Source organism: Hemiscyllium ocellatum, chromosome 1 (assembly GCF_020745735.1).
Source record: "Hemiscyllium ocellatum isolate sHemOce1 chromosome 1, sHemOce1.pat.X.cur, whole genome shotgun sequence".
Taxonomy (NCBI): domain Eukaryota; kingdom Metazoa; phylum Chordata; class Chondrichthyes; order Orectolobiformes; family Hemiscylliidae; genus Hemiscyllium; species Hemiscyllium ocellatum.
In genome coordinates this window covers 141,904,605-141,926,639 of record NC_083401.1, presented here as the reverse complement: position 1 = coordinate 141,926,639, position 22,035 = coordinate 141,904,605, and the positions used below count along the sequence as shown (strand labels likewise).

The following is a 22,035-nucleotide window of genomic DNA, read 5'->3' as shown; positions in this document are numbered from 1 at the left end:
TTGAGAGAGAGAGAGACGGAGGGGAGGCAAGAAAGAGAGAAAGACGGAGGGAGGCGAGAGAGTGAGAGAGAGACGGAGGGAGGCGAGAGAGAGAGAGAGAGGGAGGCAAGAGGGAGGGGGGAGAGAGAGAGAGAGAGAGAGAGAGACACGGAGGGTGGAGAGAGAGAGAGAGACGGAGGGAGGCGAGAGAGAGAGACAGAGGGAGGCAAGAGGGAGGGGGAGAGAGAGAGAGAGAGAGAGAGGGAAGGAGGGCGGAGAGAGAGAGAGAGACGGAGGGAGGCGAGAGAGAGAGACGGAGGGAGGCGAGAGAGAGAGAGAGAGAGAGAGGCAAGAGGGAGGGGGAGAGAGAGAGAGAGAGACACGGAGGGAGGCGAGAGAGGGAGAGAGACGGAGGGCGGAGAGAGAGAGACGGAGGGAGGCGAGAGAGAGAGACAGAGGGAGGCAAGAGGGAGGGGGAGAGAGAGAGAGAGAGAGAGAGAGAGAGAGAGAGAGACGAGACAGAGACGGAGGGAGGCGAGAGAGAGAGACAGACAGACAGACAGAGACAGAGACGGCGAGAGGCGAGAGACGGCGAGAGGCGAGAGACGGCGAGAGGCGAGAGAGACAGAGGGAGAGAGAGACAGAGGGAGAGAGAGACAGAGGGAGAGAGAGACAGAGGGAGAGAGAGACAGAGGGAGAGAGAGACAGAGGGAGAGAGAGACAGAGGGAGAGAGAGACAGAGGGAGAGAGAGACAGAGGGAGAGAGAGACAGAGGGAGAGAGAGACAGAGGGAGAGAGAGACAGAGGGAGAGAGAGACAGAGAGAGGCAAGAGAGAGACGGAGGGAGGCAAGAGAGAGACGGAGGGAGGCAAGAGAGAGACGGAGGGAGGCAAGAGAGAGACGGAGGGAGGCAAGAGAGAGACGGAGGGAGGCAAGAGAGAGACGGAGGGAGGCGAGAGAGAGAGAGACGGAGGGGAGGCGAGAGAGAGAGACGGAGGGGAGGCGAGAGAGAGAGACGGAGAGAGGCAAGAGAGAGAGATGGAGGGGAGGCAAGAGAGAGAGACGGAGAGAGGCAAGAGAGAGAGACGGAGAGAGGCAAGAGAGAGAGACGGAGAGAGGCAAGAGAGAGAGACGGAGAGAGGCAAGAGAGAGAGACGGATGGGAGGCGAGAGAGTGAGAGAGAGAGAGAGAGACGCAGGGAGGTGAGAGAGAGAGAGAGAGAGAGAGACAGAGAGACGCAGGGAGGCGAGAGAGAGAGAGAGCGGAGAGAGAGAGAGAGAGAGAGACAGAGAGACGCAGGGAGGCGAGAGAGAGAGAGAGATGGAGAGAGGTGAGAGAGAGAGACGGGGGGGGGAAGGCGAGCGAGCGAGCGAGAGAGAGAGATAGAGAGAGAGAGAGATAGAGAGAGAGAGAAAGAGAGAGAAAGAGAGAGAGAGAGAAAGAGAGAGAGAGAGAAAAAGAGAGAGAGAGAGCGCGTGTGGGAGGGAACAAGGGGAAGGAAGGAAGGAAAGAGGGGGGCAGAGAGCGCGCGAGATAGAAAGAGCGCGCGAGATAGTGTGTCAAATCTTTCAACTCCCTGCTTCAGTTTACTTGAAGTGTACAAAAGAAATAATCTTGAAAACACTGGGCAGAAAACTTACTGGCCATGGTAATGAAAATGGCAGAGAATGCAGCATTCCTTTCTGCAGAGCACTGATAATGCCCTTATCTTTTAGCCAAAAGCTCTGGTTTCAAGTTCTAACCCAGAACTTAAATGGTCAAGGAAGGCACTTTTATAATGTATGCTCGAAACGTTGATTACACTGCTCCTTGGATGCTGCCTGAACTGCTGTGCTCTTCCAGCACCACTAATCCAGAATCTGGTTTCCAGTATCTGCAGTCATTGTTTTTACCACTTATATAAATGTAGTCAACAGGTTCAGCGGTAACCTGCAAACCCTCTAGTATATGCCAATGACGAGCAGTAAAGGCATGAAACCTTCCTGGTCAGCCATGAATGAAAAGTACTAACTCTCTACAACATGTAACAGGTGCCAGAATAACTGACTGCCTGGAAAACTGCTGGATCAGATTGGTGCCAGCAACAATGGGGTCGTTCCTATTGGAAGGGGTTCTGGACTTGCCTCTTTACCCTAATTGTGATGGAGATCACTGCACTGTGGGTCAGAACCTGACTTTGAACAGAGAACTGAAGTTGGTGACGAAATGAAATACAGCAGGCAGTAAAACTGCTCAAATTCACTGGAGAGGATGATGCAACAACTTCGGAAGTGATAATAAGGACTTCAAGCATCCTCATATAGATTGAGATAGTAACAACTTTGCCAAATCTAAAAAGGAAGAAAATAGTGCTGGACATAGTAAGTAGTTTTTATAAAACACATTGATAAATATTAAAATAGAAGAAAAAGGTAGACAATAAAGGTTGGGGCCAAACAAACAAAGGATCTTCCTGTTGAGGCAGAGGTATTGAATGAGTGCTTTGTAATTATGTTCACTGAAGAAGTGGATGTTTCCAAAGTATCTCTTAGGAGGAGATAATAGAGATGCCAAAACAGATTAACAAGCAAAATGAAGATGTTTAAAGGATTTGAAGTCTTCACGTATGAATGTTCATGTGGTCTACACAGGTTGCTGAGAGAAACAAGGGTGGAAATTGTGCAGGTTATGGATAGAAATTTCTAATCCTTCTTAATTTAGAGAAATTGCCATAGGACTACAAATGGTGTAAGTCTGGATAAAAGACAAAGGACAGGGCCATAAATCTGTCAATTACAGAGCAGTCCACCTCATACTGGTGGTGTGGAAATTTGAGGCACAATAATCAGGATCAAACTAAATTTGTATTTGGAAAGCGCAGGGCAATAAATGTATGTCAGCACAAGCCAAATCTTAAGTAAATCAATTTTTAAATAAACGACCAGAGAGGAAGGATAATAGTGGAGTAACTAGATGTCTTTTGAAAGTATACATACATAGACATCACAAAGTAGATGCTATGAAAATTGAAGCCCAAGGGATTAAAGGAATTGTATTATCAAGTATCGAAAATATCGCGATGGAATTAAGCACAGAGTTGTAATGAATGGCTACTTCCCCAAATCAGGTAGAAATATTATCTTCACTTGAGAATAAAGAATCTGCTTTCAAAATTTGCAGGTAACTCTTACCTATTGTCATTCTTTCTCTAAGTTAAGATATGAACAGACTTCAAGTTAACAGGCTGGTGAAATCCATCAGAGAAAACAATACAAAGATAAACTGAGAGAACCTGATATGAACTAAAGAGTATGATTTTTAGAGTGCAGGAACAGAGATACCAATGGGTGAATACAGGTATATCTTTGAAGGTAGCAGGACAAATTGAAACAGTTGGTCAAAACATAGATGAGACTTTAGTTTTACTAATAGAGAATAGGTTTAAAAAGTAATAAGTTACACCATCTTTACTGAAAACTAATTAATTAGACTCAGCTGGAGCAGTGTGTCCAATTTAGGAAGAATATCATGACCCAAAAGTGGATGCAGGAGAGGTTCACCTGAACAGTACCATGGGGAAGGCTGGGGTTGCTTTCCAGAGAGCAGAGAAAGAATAAGTGATGCAATCAAGCTTGTCAATTTCTCACTGTTTGAGAATTTTACTTTCAGTGGCAGAATTAAAGTGATCAACGATGGTTCACCAGGTGACGTGGGATCATTTTTCTATCTTGCACTAAGGGTAGTTGCGATCTGGAATTGCCTGAAAGAGTTGTGCAAAGTGATTTAACATTAACTTTCAAAAGCAATCTGATTAAAATCTTGAAGGGGAGACATTTATAGGACAGCCAGGAAAGAACAGAAGAACGGGACCTGCTGAATAGATCCATTTCATCCAAACCATCTATAACCCTTTCTCCCAACTATTCCAACACACTCCTGGTCTTCCTCCATAAAGTCAATGTCACCCAAATTTCACATTCATTTGCCTATGGCGACTGTGCTCACTGAGGTGCAATGGCTGAGCAATGCTAGAACTTGAGATTCTCATCCTCCTTAAACATATCCAGAGATTTGGTGTCTTTATTTCCATAACCTCCTCCAGTCCTAACCTTCAAAGTTTGGTCCAATTCTGGCCCGTTGTTTGTTCTGAATCTTAACCCTGCCTTCAAATGTCAAGACCCAAAGTTTTGGAATTCCCTAACTTGTCTGTCTGTGTAGCTTTCTTTCATCCTTTAATCCCCTTGTGAAATCAAATATCTCTGACCACTGGACTTGTGAGCGAGTGAAAATTCCCATGCAGCAATCAAGGACATTTTATTCTGTTGCAATATTGTATAAATGTGGGCTGCACGGTGGCACAGTGGTTAGCACTGCTGCCTCACAGCGCCTGTAGACCCGGGTTCAATTCCCGACTCAGGCGACTGACTGTGTGGAGTTTGCACGTTCTCCCCGTGTCTGCGTGGGTTTCCTCCGGGTGCTCCGGTTTCCTCCCACAGTCACAAAGATGTGCGGGTCAGGTGAATTGGCCAAGCTAAATTGTCCATAGTGTTAGGTAAGGGGTAAATGTAGGGGTATGGGTGGGTTGCGCTTCGGCGGGTCGGTGTGGACTTGTTGGGCCGAAGGGCCTGTTTCCACACTAAGTCTAATCTAAAAAAAATGCAACTTGCTGCCCCCAAAGAGCTTGCACAGACATTGTGAGCCAACGGTCTGCTTCTATTCATCAACTGAAGATTCACTCAAAACTGGAAGGGGATTTGTGAGTAGTCCATGAGACAGTCACAAACTTTGTCACGTTCTCAGCCTTCTGACAATCCCAACCCACCATAATCCTTTAAATCTAAAAATCAATCCAGTTACATAAAAATAATCTATTTTGTCTGAACAAATTGGGAAATGATATGGTTTTCTTAAATTGGAAAACATAACCATAAATGCATTTGATAATGCAAATTGTATTACTCATACTGGTTACTTGCCTCCTGAGTAACATGTACATGAATGGGGTCGAAAGAATTTCAGTTCAAAAGTGGAAAAATCTGGTGCGATATTGTGCATTAGTTGCCACTTAATTTTGGTGTCCTTTTATTTTAAATCATCCAGGAACAGTTGTTACAACTTGTTAAGTCAGCAATTCTGGTCATTTGAGGTCTTGGGATTATAAGGAAATACCCCTGCCTCTCTTTCACCCACTCAATGGTGCCATGATACAATTTGAAGTCACCAAACTGCTTTTCAAAAGGTTAGACTTTGGTGTATAATTAACAGTAGCTACATTTTTCACATTTTGTGGGCTTACAACACTTTGATTACAAGCACTTCCTGAATGCCAGCTGCTGCGGTATCCATGACAACAACAGCAATCTGAAGCTCATTACAGTACATGATTTGAAGTGCTCCCTCTTTTGTTACTCAATCAGAAACGTACAGCATTTTCACCTACTCTCAAAGCAAACCAAACCGCTCAATACAAGCGGGCTTTTATAACTTCAAATGCCCAATTGACATTAATCAGTGTTGCTGAAGAATCCAGCAAAGTCAGAAGCACAAGAACTGGCCAGAGATATAGAAGACTATTTTCACATCATGACACAAAAGTGAAGCATATCCCCATCTCCACAAGGACTTCAAAATCATGGGTCTGTGTTACTAAGTTTGAAACTACCTGATCTTGGCCACTTCCTCTTAAGCTTACCCTTACTCGAACCCCAACAACGTACTGCTGTCTAATTCCTCTCCCATTTCCTCTCCTCCCTTTCATCTAAATTCCATCTCCTACCCCCTCAACTCTCAAAAATGTTGACCAACCAAGCTCCACACCTGGTTCTCATGCCAGCTGATATTCTTCTCTCTCTTCAGGTCCTATCCCTTTCACCTCCACATTTGTCATCGTGACCGCCACCCAGTTGGGTGAGGCAACACTCACCTGGGTCCATTCTTATCAATGAATTACAGCCACAGTATCATCTGCAATGGGTTTTCTTCCTGCTTCTGAACTATAGCCTCTGTTGTAGCTTCTTGTATCTATCCCCTTGTATTTTAATACAGAACCGCAAGTGGTCAGCCATGCTTACAGTTTGCCTGTACAACTCAAAGCCAACTTGCATCTCTAAATGGAAGGGACAGTGAGTTTGCAGCCACTGCTGGAAAGAGCTAAGGAAGTGTGTTCAAGCATAAACACTCAATTGTACCACAGGGCCAAGAGTATACTCCAAGACAGAACACGGATCGGAGGAGAGAAATCCTCACAAAACACAAGGACGTCTTTGACACACACCATGAAGGAAATGGAAATAGTCAGCAGCCTTGGTCAATATCATCAACGTAGTGTTGCAGGTCTGGCCATAGTAGTGCAAGAAGTTCAATCAGCTCACATAAGATCTCAAGGTCATTGAATGTATTTTCAAATGTCATATCCTTACCAATTAAGCAGTAAGCTCTCACACACTACTCAATTCACCAATGGCCCTTCACTCATCTAATAAAAGTCTCTATCAAGCATGATTCAGACCTTAACCTCATCTTCATACACTTAGCTGCAAATCTCACACCCACATCTGTGTTTGCACACTGTTTGCTAATCACCCTCAGCAGCATCACAGAGGTTGTGAGCCCGAATGGAGCTGAAAACGTTGAAGATGAAATACAATTTTACCTAATTTGCCTTTTCACATTTCAATCCTCCTTCATCCAAAAGCTTTTCCCTCACCTACATACTGATAGCAAACCTGAATATCTTGTTTTTGGAGCCAAACTTATATTTGTATGACATTTTTACCAAAATGAAACATCCAACATACTTTGCAGAAGTATTTCACACCAAAGTAGCAGAGTTGAGGTCATGGCGTTATCTCAGCTTCTCTCTCCACAGATGCTGCCTGATCGGCAGAGTTCCTCCAACACCTTAAAGTTTTTACTTTGGATATCCAGCAACTGGACGATGCGGTGTCAGAATTTCAATACCAGTGTAGTGCCAGATACTTAGGCCTGACATTTCAGTGACTGGCTGATCAAATCAAACAGTGTATCCCTTTTGTTGTTTGCAATCAGAAGAGACCACACTCACCTAGCACACGTTTGCAAATCCCACAAGAAAACTTCTGTTCAAAGTAATTCTGCAACTGAGCACCACTTGCAAAAGAATTCTGAGAGTGTACTAATAGTGTTGTTTCTTTTAAAAATCTCTCATGGGATGGAGGTGCTGCTGGATGGATCAGCATTTATTGCCCATCCCCACTTACCTCATCACATAAGCTCAAAAGGTAACTTTTTGAACCACTGCAGTCCATGTGTTGTAGATATACCACAAAGCCATTCAGAAGTGAGTTTCAGGATTGTGACTCAACAACAGTGAAGGAACGGTAAAATATTTCCAAGTCAGAATGTGGCTTGAAAGAAAACTTGCAGGTGGTGGTGTTCCCCTATATATGCCTCCCTTTATGATGCCATTGGTCATGGGTTTGAAGGTATTGTCTAAGTAGTTTTGGTGTACTTCCACAGTGCCTTTGTAGATGGTACACATTGCTGCTACTGAACATTGGTAGTGGAGGGAGTGGATGTTTGTAGCGCTAATCAAACAGACTGCTTTGTCTTGGATGGGGGTCAATCTTCTTGAATGCTATTGGAACTGCAGACTCACCTTCTTAATTTGTGCCTTGGAGATGCTAGAAAGGCTTTGTGGAGTCAGGAAGCAAGATATTCACTGCACAATCCCTAGGTACCGACTGCTAATGTGTCCAAATTAATTAAATGACTAATCTAATTCAGTTTCTGGTCAATGGTAATCCCCAGCAGGCTGGAAGTGGGGGATTCATTGATGGTTATACCAATGTCAAGAGGGTAATAGTTGATTCTCTCTTGTTGGAGATGGTCATTGCCTGGCACTTGTATGATGCAAATATTACTTTGTCATCTTGATATTATCCAGACATTGTTGTATTTGGGCATGGAATGCTTCAGTGTCTGAGGAGCCATGAATATTGCTGAACATGGTGCAGTCCAGCGAGAACATTCAAAATATTAGAAATTTGGAGGATTCTTTCTTTATGAAAACACCTTAGCTAATCAGATTCTTGCCGATTAATATTTGTTTCTACTAATTATAAAGAGTAGAGACTGCTCAAAATTTGGCATTATTACATTTGCCCTGATGAATGCAAGACAGAAGCTTTAATAACATAGTTTTTCTTTTCTCAAGATTCAATTTATATTATCAATTGTTAAATGCTGTTCTTGACCACAGTAGAAAGGGACAATCTGAGCAATCAAAGGAATCCACGATACATGTAATGCCTAGACACTGAATAAGTAATGTTATGAATTAAATCTCTCTCTACCTAACCTAGAATATTATTTGTGCCAACACCATCCAGAGAAAAAAAAAATTCAATTAAAACTATTGCATCAGTGTGCCTAAAAGATCTCTGATGGAAGCAATCTTTTTTTGTTTGTACTAATTGGGCCTATCAGAAAATCAGAAGTTTTGATATAACTTCAGTCATCATTACCACTGAATGAAGAGCAGGGATTTCAGATTCCACACTACATAGTTCCAGGAGTTTGTTTCATCAAACAGAAGCTGCAAATTTTTCCTGGGCAAGGAGGAGTTGAGGTCTAGTTGTCCTGCCAAGCTCTGGGAGCTGCCTCCTTGCTCATCAGCTACACAACTATTATCCCAGGTTAACTTCAACTGTCAACTAGACACCTTGCAATTCTAAACACACTTAGAAAGTGAGGACTGCAGATGCTGGAGATCAGAGTCGAAGAGTGTGTTGCTGGAAAAGCACAGCTGGTCAGGCAGCATCCAAAGAGAAGGAGAATTGACATTTCAGACATAAGCCCTTCATTGAAACATACTTAGTCAATCTGAGAAGATAGCAGAGGGTGTATCCCAAGGGTCTTTCATTGTGAGGAGGTAGAATAAATGTGACAAATATAGTCAACTTCAAAATAATCTAGATAGGGGCTAAAATTAACCATTTTCTCAACTCCTCCACGAAAGGTCAAATTGTACACTTCAACATCATGCACCCAATAAAGAAAACACAGGCTTAGAACGTGGGCGGCACGGTGGCACAGTGGTTAGCACTGCTGCCTCACAGCGCCTGAGACCCGGGTTCAATTCCTGACTCAGGCGACTGACTGTGTGGAGTTTGCACGTTCTCCCCGTGTCTGCGTGGGTTTCCTCCGGGTGCTCCGGTTTCCTCCCACAGTCCAATTCACCTGCGGGTCAGGTGAATTGGCCATGATAAATTGCCCGTAGTGTTAGGTAAGGGGTAAATGTAGGGGTATGGGTGGGTTGAGCTTCGGCGGGTCGGTGTGGACTTGTTGGGCCGAAGGGCCTGTTTCCACACTAAGTCTAATCCAATCTAAAAAAAACACACACACCACAAAAATGTACAGGGCAAATATAGTTACAATGTATACATGACCAGAAATGCAGATAAATAGTATTTATTACACTAACGTATGAAACTGTTTCATTATCCATAAATGAAGGATATAAACAGCAATGTTACTCCGTCTTTGAAAGAACACTGCTGATTACAGTAATTACAGCAATAACCACAGGCTCTGTCAGACTAACATTTCTCAACATTTAAAATGATTCCATGCCACCACCTGGGATGCACTGGGATTTATAAATTATTAGCTTCTAATTTCTTTTCAAAAAGAGAATCCCCAGACACCACCTAAATGAAACCAGGTTTATTCCCCCCCAAATAGGGGTGGGAAGCAGCTATTAATGTATCATGATTCCAATAACAGCTTCAACAGAATACCATTACTGGAACCTATGAAAATCTACTCAAAGATTTTCAAATAGAATTCATGAACCCTACAGATTTGATAACCCAGGGGGTTCATGAGAATTCAAGATTTCTTTTTGGACCGGAAACTCCGCACACCCCTAACTGATGGTCACCAGGAATTTTGGAGCTAACAATACCAAGATTTAAACTATGCTGAAATTTGTGAAAATAAGTTTATTTTAAAACAGAAGCAACATTGTTTTTTTCTCAAGGCAACTGAAACTTTAGTAAGATAAACACACATACCAATATTTGGGTGCTTTAAAAGTCGGCAAATCCGGGCCTCTCTTTCCAATTTCTGGTGATCTGAAGTAAAAAGAATTAAAATGTAATTTGAATTGACAGATAGAATATGAAGAATAATTCCAAGTTATGTAAAATCAAAGTCAAGTTTACATGTGGAGAAGAAATCTATGGCTTCTATTCCGTTATCTAAATTGGAATAAACTATACTAACTGTTAACTATAATGTCACAAGTGCGAAACCGCATAAAGGAAAACATAAAAGTAGGATACAGTCTTCTACAGAATTTAACTTTAAAAAGCTAAAAAGTGGAAGGATAGGGCGGAAAGGGAAAAATAATCATTCATATTATTTGCATTCCTTTCTGATAAACATACATCATATGCATCAACCAGCTTGATCTAGTCAGATCTTGGCTTCCTCCACTGTTCCAGGAAAACCTTTTGCAAACCTACCACTCGCTTTTCTACAAGACGCTTTGTGGTCTACCTTGACACTGAGTTTAAATAATTTCTTCTTTGCCATCACTTGCATTTTCATAGGCAGTAAGTGCTGGAAACTCCAATAGTGTTTCCTACTGGTACCTGGCAGGTAGAGTGGCCCACACCACTGCCATATTCCTGGAGTTTAGAAACCTTTTTCCACTTTGCCAGATTATCTAGGCTTCCCTCTCAGACTTCCAAAATTGACTTGAAGGAACACTTTAATTCATTTGACATCTTGCAACACCCAAATAAACTAACAGGCATTGAAGTTAAGCCTAATACAAGCTCATAAAACTGTCAAACAAAATGAGCAGTCTGCTTCACAGCTGTACAAATGACTTACACAGCTGAATCCATTAGTGAGTGCTAGAACTCAGCCAGGCATTTATACCTTCAAATGTTTTCTTCAACAGGTTTTCCTTACTCGTTTTTCAATTGTGCCTGTATTCACTGACAATCATATGAGCATTCTTCAAAGAGAAATTGGAATAGAAATGAATAGCATGAACATATTAGAGACTTGACAGCGTCAGGCTCGAGTTCTATAATTAGCAATATGGGTGAATGGAGATGGAGGGTCCGGGGCAGCATGGCAGATGAGGTTATGGGTGGGGCATTGAGACAGGAGAGGGCTAGGGAGACCAGAGTGAGGGTGGTGAGGCATGGAAGGGATAATATTGAGGATTGAACCAAGTTTTAGGCCAATATCAATGGAGATGGGCCTTTTAATCTGCTCTTCTCTCTTGCTAGATTGACATGGGAAGATTGTGATCCTGGCATTAATCTACACTCAACACAGGCAAATTGGCTGACTTTCCAAAGTCAGGATGTGAATGGCTAGACTCAAGCTTCCCAAATGCAAATAACAATTCAACTTAAATTATCACTATGATCAACATCTAAAATAAATGAATCTTCATTCTGTATACGTAAAATACTGACCTCTTTCTAATCCAAGAACACAGAATTAGCAAAATCTAATTGCCATATTGATTCCAAGGATTAACTGCTGTTTCAACAGCAATTACTAAAGTGCTTCTGCCTCAAGGGCAGATTCTAGCTTTTATTTTCAATTAAAATCTTGTTAAAAACAAAGGTTAAAGAAGCTGAACAATGTACCATGTAGCATTTACCATAAGACAAAAAAAAAATCCAGCATTTCACAGAGATTTTAAAGGCAAATCAACATGGTTCACATCATCGACCTCTCGAGGCTGACTATAACTTTAAAATTTAGCGTAAATTAACAGAAATCCTGAATCTGTGGTCATTCGCTGCTTCACTATAGATTGCATCTTGAAGACCCCACCAGCAGACTTGGCAATCAGCAAAATCAGGCAAGACCTTCCTCTCTTCTGCCCTCAGAATGCTGTCAAACACTCAAGTTATGCCTAATCTTTAAAATAACAATCTGAGCAATAAAGGCATTGATCAGAGCCTAACAAATACCTATTTAACCCGTGCTTTTTAACGTCTCCATTACTATTGGCTTGACGTTTTAAGCTAGATTTGCTAAATAATTAGAAAACAAACTTTTTCTGAAGTTTTCATACTCTACCTTAACACTTGGCCTATGTTGCAACTTCTATTTCGTTCTCCTGCAATTTCTTTTTAAAATGTGATTTGAGCTTTCCATTTTCTGCTTGCCTGTCTGTGAAAATTCTACAATGTGATAAGCAGATTAGACAGCTTGATGACACCATGGTTAGGTTTTCTCTTGTTGGAGGCACTCATTGCCTGGCACATGTGGGGTAAAGATTTCCATCAACAGCTTTCTTTGGGGTCAGTGGTGAATGCAGTCATTTCTCCAATGACCAGAAAACTGAGCTGATATGTCAAGTGAACCTACAGAACAAAACTGACAAATACTTCAACGCAACATCAACAACCGTGGGCGGCACGGTGGCACAGTGGTTAGCACTGCTGCCTCACAGCGCCCGAGACCCGGGTTCAATTCCCGACTCAGGTGACTGACTGTGTGGAGTTTGCACGTTCTCCCCGTGTCTGCGTGGGTTTCCTCCGGGTGCTCCGGTTTCCTCCCACAGTCCAAAGATGTGCGGGTCAGGTGAATTGGCTATGCTAAATTGCCCGTAGTGTTAGGTTACGGGTAAATGTAGGGGTATGGGTGGGTTGCGCTTCGGCGGGTCGGTGTGGGCTTGTTGGGGCCGAAGGGCCTGTTTCCACACTAAGTCTAATCTAAAAAAAAATCCACACAGGTAGGGTTACAATAAAGGTGTGTGCAGTACAGAGCTTTCAGAGAACAACAAAATACATCTGAGCTCACAAATGCTGAACTAGGAATGGCAGCTGAGTGATCAGAACTGCACTTAAATCGAGAAAGCTGACTAACCTTTACTGTTTTATCCAAAAAAACCAAAAGAACTGCAGATGCTGAAAATCAGAAATGCTCCCAAAGTTGCTGATTTATTGAAGCAATTTGTTTTGTTTCACTGTTTTCAATCTAGATCTGAGAGTTATTGCTGAATAGTGTCACAAGCAGCAACCATTATGATGATACCATATGGACTTGTGGCATATAAGAGCTTAGCATCTCAGAGGTGTACGTTTTAACATCAGATCTTCCTCATTGATAGGACATGCATTGCTACACAGACAATATTACCTGTAACTAGTTGCAAATGTGCAATATTAAACTACTACTCATTCAGCGGTCTTAAAGAACAAGGGGAGTAGATGGTTTGCTCCACCCTGCTGGAACAGTGAGACCTTGTACATTGCTACACTTAAACATGATATGGCAGCAAACCTATCACATGGTGAGACACAGGCTCAGCTGAGCTGCATACATGTAACATCCACATTCCATAAACCCAAGGTCATCGAAGATTTTGCTGTCTGCAACAAAACTGAGGATGGATCTGGCCTGAATAAATTGGAGTCAATATCCCATAGGCAGAAATTCAGAGTAACGAGGAGTTTTTAATGAAGAGATGGTTTGGGCAATTTCCAAGAACACTCCCACAGGAGGAAATGGTAGGACAACTGTCTGGATGATGGAGTTAGAGGAATGCAGCCAAAAAAGCAGTATTTGATAGATGTCATAGTTGCCAATTACAAGGAAACATCAGGCTGAATATTACAAGTGAAAAGCAAGAAAAGCAATGAGAGATAAAATGACAGTCCAAGAATTGTTGGGAGCCAACATGGAGTGAATCCAAATGTTTTCTAAGTAGATTTTAATAGCAACAGTGCTGCCAGAGGTAACAGTGGGACTTAATGAAGATCAAATGAGATAGAAATCATAACTAAGATACTAACTGAGAACTTTACATCAGCTTTAGAAGATAGATCTTTGGTGAAGCTATGGTAAACAAGAAAGTTGCCAGGATAGTGAATGAAACCAAGAAGGAAAAAGTACTGGAAAAGCTGATATGATCTAAATAAAAGGCAGAGACATCCTAAGTAGCTGAAGGGGGAAAGGTTATATAGCAGAGAAGCTGGCTATAAATCAGAACTAGAGAAATGTGAAATAGTACACCCTTCTTTCCCCAAACTGGATTTGATTCTGACCTGTTAGTTTTAAATATGAAATTGATAGACGTGCAAAGGTGTTAAGGAATGTAGAGTAGAGGTCAGTGTATGGAGCTTTGATGGCACAGATCAACCATGACCTTGCTGAATTTTTTAATTCATTTGGGGATGTGAACTTTGTCAGCTCAGTCAGTATTTGTTGTGTATCCCCACTTGCTCATGAGAGCTGCCTTCTTGAACACCTGAATTCAATAGGTACTGCCACAATGCTGCTGAGGGAGTTCTAGGAACAATGGCCCAGCAGCAATGAAAGAATGACAACAGTTCAAATTTAGGAGGGCGAGCGGCTCGGAGAAGTAATTGTAAGTGGTGAAATTCTGTACATCTGCTGACTTTATCCTTCGAGATGGTAGTGGCCTTGGACTTTGAATGTTGCAGTCTAAGGAATCTGCAGTGACGTTACGGTCACTCTGGATCAGAAGTGGAAGGACTGAATGCTGGTGGATGTGGTACTAAATCAGATGGACTGCCTTGTGCAGAATGTTGTCAAACTTCAAGTGTTGTTGGAGCTGCACTTATCTTGACAAATGGGGAGTGTCCCATCACACGCTTGACTTGAGCTTTGTCAATGTTAGACAGAGTTTGGAGTGTCAGGAGAGGAGTTACTCACTACAGGATTCCTGGCCTCTGACTTGCTCTGATTTGATTTTATTTTGTCACATGCACTTAAGTACAGTGAATAGTTTTGTTTTTGCATGAAGTACGGGCAGATCATAACATACAAGGACATACAGACCATCGTGCTTTTTTAGACAGAGTGAGTCATACAAGGCTATGCCTGCACTGGAGGTGCACAAAACCAACATCAACATTCAACTTGACATTAGAGGGGTCCATTCAGTAGTCTAATAACAGTGGTGAAGAAGCTGTTCTTGAACCTGTTGGTAAAATGCTCTGTACCTTCTGCTTGACAGATGAGGTTAGAAGAGAACGCAACCAGGTGGGAGGGGTCTTTGATGATGTTGGCTGCCTTTCCACAGCAACAAGTGTAATGGAGTCTGTGATGGGAGGTTGGATTGAGAGATGATGTGGGCTGTGTACACATCTTTCCCTAGTTTCTTCCGGTCCTGGGCAGAGCAGTTGCCATACCAAGCCATTATACACGCAGACAGAATGCTTTCTATGGTGTATTTATATGGTTAGACAATTCAGTTTCTGATCAACATTAATTCCCAGGATGTCGATGGTGGGAGAATTCAGCAGTAATAAATAAATGTCGAAGAACAATGGTTAGCTTTCCCTTATTGGAGATTGTCATTGCTTGGTGCTTGTGTAACACAACATTGGTTACCACATGTCACCCCAAGCCTCGGTATTATTCAGATAGAGTTGTATTTGGACATGGACTGCTTTAGTATCTGAGGAGTTGTGAATGGCACTAAACATTGTGCAATCATTGGCAAACATCCCCACTCCTGATCTTATGATGGCAGGAAGCTCATTCATGAAGCCGCTGAAAAGGGTAGGCTCAAACAAAATTGCCTATTCCAGTGCTCCTGACTGAATGGTGAAAATTTGCAGGACTGCAGGAAAATAGCAAGCAAGTGTCAAACTCTTTCACAGAGCTAAGAGTGAGAGAAAGAAGGAGAGAAAAGAGTGAGAGTGCCAGAGTGAGTGTGAATGAATGATTTTATTGTCACGCTTTTACAGCAAGAATACAATAAAATACAATGGCCGTGGTTCACTTACCCCAAACTCCCCAAGCAGTTCTGTGCCACAAAAGAATGGGCAGAATGCAAGTACAGCTCCATATCACAGAGAGCCCTGATCAGAATCTCCACTCAGAAATACATAGCTTCTTCCTTTTAGGGAACAGAGACCAGAGTGGCAATCTGCATGAGGACATTGCCACTCCTCAGGCAATTCAGCCCAATTTTGCCAGATGTGTTGCAACAGACAATCATATTCTTCAGTTTCAGCACTGAGCCCAGAGAAACAATAAAGTAAAACAGTTGGATCTGTACCTCGAGGGACAAGGAAGCTGACAGCTGCTGTTACTGTCAAGCATCCTCGGGTACCTCCCAGATTTAAGGCAATTACCCACTGCTTCAGATTCTGCCTGCCATGTGTTGGATGAATAGAATTGCTAGCCACCTGTAATATTATGTGAATATCATAGTGTTGCTTTGCAGTATTGTTTGCATAATTAATATTCTGTACTTATTTAACATGAGTTGTATTACTTTGGAATTTAAATTTTAATAAGAATAAAGGCTGACCTCAGGGGTCTCAGATACATAAAGCACCTCACTGAAGCTCTCAAAGCAAAAAGTTAAAGTAAGCATACACCACAACAGAAAGGTTACCACTCATGATCTCAAATGTTCAGAGTGCCACAGCCACTAACCGTGAAAGTAAGATGTGACACACTTTCCCTGAAGCATTTGCATCTTCTGTTGAAGTTGATGGTTAATAACCTATCCATTACTCAAGCAACACAATGTGATTCCAGGTTAGAATAGCATGTTGTGTCATTGCAATGAGCTGCAGATTCAGTGGGCAGGAGTTATCCATGGGTTTTCACGACTCCAACGCAAGGACGAAATGGTTTCGAGAGCTTACACTTGCTGCAAGCTAGATTAGAGGAGGTACTTGCTGAAAATGTGTTGCTGGTTAAAGCACAGCAGGTCAGGCAGCTTCCAAGGAACAGAAAATTCGACGTTTCGGGCCAGAGCCCTTCATCAGGAAAAGCCCTTCAGGCTCTGGCCCGAAACGTCAAATTTCCTGTTCCTTGGATGCTGCCTGACCTGCTGTGCTTTAACCAGCAACACATTTTCAGCTCTGATCTCCAGCATTTGCAGACCTCACTTTTTACTAGAGGAGATACTTACCAATTATAGAGCCTGCTGACTCACAGAGAGAGAGCGAGAGCGACTGCTCAGGCAGATGGGGAAACATGAGAATGCCTTCCAGTGGAGGAACCTTCAGTGGGGTCAAAATATTTAGTTTCTCTGCTTCACGAAGCTGCTAAGTTCATTCAATTGGTTTCTGATCTGATCGACCAACTGCTGGGAAACCTCCCTGGAGGTGGAAATGCATCAGGGATCCATCCCAATCCCTCCCGCCAGCCTCGATAAGACAGAGCAAATTCTTCTAGTTATTGAAGTCCTGACCCAAAATGTATATGAGCATCAAGAGAAGGCAAGCATTTAAAGTTACATGGTTTCGATGTACATATTAATCTTTTCTTTTCATTTAACATTTCACTAGAATTCAAATTTGCATGGAATTAATCATGGAGAAATTGTTCACAGATAACATTTCTCCACTTCAAGTAGCATTTGAAACATTTGTGCAACTTCAATTTATTTGGAATTGTTGTTGTTTCATAGGATACCAACTTCTCATGTCTAAATTGTAAGCGTGATTGTTTAACATTGAAAACTCATTGCAGAGATTGGCATATATGTGGATCGTAAAGTTTACAACCATTAGGTTGAAACTTGGCTTGATGTCTAGTTCCCTTAGAATATAACAGAGTTATATGTTGGACAGGACATTACCTTAGGTTACATGAATCCTGGCCACAGCTCCTCATTGTTGTGGATGGGAGTTTGAAGGTGGTGAGGGTGATGTTGGTCTCTTTTGAGCTCTACAGCGAGTATGTCCTTCCTGACACAATGAAACTAAAAGTTGCAGAGTATGTCAGATATTTGCAAGGTTTGTGAAAGTTTGTAGCTCAGGTTGAGGTTTAGGGTGTAGGTTTGCTCGCTGAACTGTAGGTTTGATATCCAGACATTTTCATTACCTGGCAACCTCCAAGTGAAGCTGTTGTCTCCTGCTTTTTATTTATAGGTTTGTCCTGGATGGGGTTCCTGGGGTTTGTGGTGATGTCATTTCCTGTTCTTTTTCTGAGGGGTTGATAGATGGTATCTAGATCTATGTGTTTGTTTATGGCATTGTGGTTGGAGTGCCAGGCCTGTAGGAATTCTCTGGCATGTCTTTGCTTAGTCTGTCCCAGAATAGATGTGTTGTCCCAGTCAAAATGGTGGTTTTTTTCCATCCGTGTGTAGGGCTACGAGGGAGAGAGGGTCGTGTCCTTTTATGGCTAGCTGGTGTTCGTGTATCCTGGTGGCTAAATTTCTTCCTGTTTGTCCTACGTAGTGTTTGTGGCAGTCCTTGCATGGAATTTTGTAGATGACATTAGTTTTGTCCTTGGGTTGTACTGGGTCTTTTAAGTTTGTTACAGGTGGTTCTCCTCTGTGACATCCAGGAATAGAGGAAGACGAAACAATGATCTCATTCGACGTAACAGCACTGTTCACTTCCATCAACATCGACCTAGCAAAGGAAACACTTACCACACTTTTAGAAGAGACCATCACACACACCCCAACTACCATTAATCACATTACTAATGAAAACATCATGAAGCTAGTGGACCTGTGCCTCACTACCCACTTCACTTCAACAACATAATCTACAAACCAACCAACGGCACACCCATAGGATCTCCACTATCAGGATTCATAGCAGAAGCGGTAATGCAAAGACTAGAGCAAACAGCCCTACCGACCATCAAACCAAAAATTTGGGTCCGCTACGTAGATGACACCTTTGTCATCACAAAACGAAACAAGATAGAAGAGACATTCAACATTATCAACAACAGCCTCACAGGCATAAAGTTCACCAAGGAGGAAGAAACTGACAACAAACTCGCATTCCTGGATGTCACAGTCGAAAGAAAGGACAAAGGAGAACTACAAACCTGCATATACAGAAAACCGACAAACAGTGACCCAAATACTTCACTACACTAGCAATCATCCCAACACACACAAACAAAGCTGTAACAAAGCACTATTCCAATGAGCCACCATACACTACAGCATAGATGAACTTTGGAAAACAGAGGAGAACCACCTATATAACGTATTCAAGAAGAACGGATACTCAAAAAATACAGTCCGCAGATTCCTCAAGAACAAACCAAGACAAGCAGACAAAACACAGCCAGAAACCCTAACCACCTTACCATACATCAAAGAAGTTTCAGAAATGACAGCCAGACTACTGAGAACCATCAGAATCCTAGTAGCACACAAACCCACCGACACTCTCAAACAAAAACTAACAAACTTAAAAGACCCAGTACAATCCATGGACAAAACTAATGTCATCTACAAAATTCCATGCAAGGACTGCCACAAACACTATGTAGGATAAAGAGGAAGAAAGTTAGCCACCAAGATACACGAACACCAGCTAACCACAAAAAGACACGACCCTCTCTCCCTCGTAGCCTTACACATGGATGAAAAAAAACACCATTTCGACTGGGACAACACATCTATTTTGGGACAGGCTAAGCAAAGACATGCCAGAGAATTCCTACAGGCCTGGCACTCCAACCACAACGCCATAAACAAACACATAGATCTAGATACCATCTATCAACTCCTCAGAAAACGAACAGGAAATGACATCACCACAAACCCCAGGAACCCCATCCAGGACAAAACATATAAATAGAAAGCAGGAGACAACAGCTTCACTTCACTTGGAGGTCACCGCTGATGATTAGCCAGGTAATGAAACGTCTGCACTTCAAACCTACACCCTATACTTCAGATATGGCTCAGCAAATTATATGTGAAGTAACGCTTCTTTACTCAGATTTTAATTCTTTTGTAGTAAAACCTGATATACCCCGTCTCCATTCTGAAGAACAGTCACTGGACGTAATGGTGTTCTCTACAGATGCTTCCAGGTTTGCTGAGATTCTCAAGCATTTTCTGTTTTTATAAGCTCATTGCTTGCTGTACTTGCTTCTGCAAGGACATCCAAATGCCTCAAAATGGAAAGATTTCAGTTTTCCATCATTAAAAATTGTGATGATTTTCTGTTTTCTTACCCAAAGCTAACACCTTCACACGTCACCATTGCACTCCACTTGTTCATTATTCCCATTTATCTAATCTGGCTATATCCTTCTTTACATCCTCTTCACAAATATTTCTTTCTGTCCAACTTTGCATCACCGGCAATAATGAATAAATTACACTTGGTTTCTTCATCTAAGTCATTAATATAAATTGTGAACAATCAACTGAGTCTCGTGGTATCCTACTCATTAGAGCCTGACAAGCACAAAATATTCCCTTTATTCTGTATTTTTTTATTCGGTCAACCAGTTAATATATTACCTCGAAATGCATTAGTTCTAATTCTGCCTCAAACATTTGTGTCACCTTATGAATAACTTCTGAAAATTCAAATATACTATATAAACTGGTTTCTCTTTAACCATTCTACCAGTTACATTGTTAAAAAAGCTCTTAACAGCATTATCAAGTATTATCTTCCTTGCATCCTGTTAACTCTGCTCAATCATATTATGATTTGCTGAGAAGCTGGTTACCACATCACTAATTGTAGACTCAATTATTCTGCTGACTACATATAGAAATTCATGCTTTGCCACTCTTTTCCTCCTTTCTTAAATTCTGAAGTATTCGGAATGGGAGATCAACAACAATGTACCCACCTACTACTCAACAGCAACTGCTACTTAAGTTTTAGCATGCAAATCATCAGGAGCGGGGAAATATCATAATGTCATGTCATTAATTGCTTCAGTCCTATTTCTTTGCTTTTCTTGACTTCTTAGGTTCATCAATCTCGTCAGATCCTCAGTTCTCCAACATTTCAAAGGGCTTTTTTGTATCAATCTTCACAGTACAAAATACAGTGTCACTTTAGCTTCCATGCCACTTTCTTGTTCACCATTATAACCTGACTTGTCTCGGCATCTAATGGGCCACTTTTAATTACCATTTCCTATTTACATGACTATAAATTAGGTCTCCTACTTTCACACTTTTGTCTGCTACCTGAATAACCTCATGGTATTCCTTTGCTGAATGCTAATATTTTTCCAAACTTCTGGCTTACTATGTTGGGCAAGTCCTTCCATTCAATACAACCCTTATCCCCTCCAGTTTGTCATAGAGGGACTGTTTTTGTGTCTTACAACAGTGTTTATGATGTATTAATGTTTTAAATGCTAAATTCTGCTTGACTACCATTTTTTTGTTAATTTTCTTAGATTTGAAGATCCTAGCTCTGGACTTGACCAACTCACTTTCAATCTCAACATAGGATTCCATCACGTCGTCACTCTCCCTTAAAAAGCTCCTTTCCCACAAGTTTTAATTGCATATTTAATTTGTCCCTTTTAGCTCTACATGACTACCTAACAAAAACTGCAAACTGTTTACACATTAATTGCCATGAGCACAAACATATTGCCTTATTGTTACAATGAAATTCAATCCATCAATAGATTTTTAGCACTTATGTTTCAAAGGTTGTGATGCTGCAGGTAGTTTGTTGTCTTTAACCCTTTCACTTTATCAAAACATACAGAAGTCTGCTGCAACGGTAAGGTTTCGAACACCAACAGTTCACCTAAGCAATCTGCTGGAAGAAAGAAATAGTTCATAACACCTCAGCTTAAATATATGTTGCATCACATGAACACTCACTATTATCACAAATACCCAATATTTGCATATATGTTGAACATATTAAGTCAAGGACAAAGACCACGTTGGAAACACAATACAACAATTTTGCTTTAATATAGTTTGTTCATACACTACATCTGAAAATGTGCAACCTATGATCATATTGAGAGACTTAGTCAACTCTGAGTAAATAGCACAAAACAAATTCGGTGATTCTATGATTCTAACCACTAAATTTGTTCTCTTTTGAAAAACAAAATAATCTAGTTAAAAAGCAGAGGTTTGCTTTATTGCTTTGCATATACTGTCATCCAACTTGATTACTTCACCAACCATAGAATATCAAGTTTGCAAAATTTGCATTATGCAAAATTAAAAGCAGCACAGCTATATTTAAAATATTAAACCAACTTCCTGCACACATATCACACCAGTTCTAAATATCCTGTAGTTAGCAAAAATACTGACACAATGAATCATTCTTAGTTGCACACAGAATACTATATGTTAACACA

At 41.5% G+C, this 22,035-nt stretch overlaps 1 protein-coding gene across 13 annotated transcripts in view; it reads right to left on the bottom strand.

Annotated features, from left to right (window-relative positions):
- LOC132816629 (calcium/calmodulin-dependent protein kinase type II subunit delta) overlaps positions 1-22,035 on the bottom strand; it is a 311,557-nt gene that overhangs the window by 185,495 nt on the left and 104,027 nt on the right. For all 13 annotated transcript variants that reach the window (XM_060826454.1, XM_060826470.1, XM_060826504.1 and 10 more), the window contains exon 3: positions 10,014-10,073. In XM_060826454.1, the coding sequence (XP_060682437.1) occupies positions 10,014-10,073 (60 nt within the window). The remainder of the gene's footprint in view (positions 1-10,013; positions 10,074-22,035) is intronic.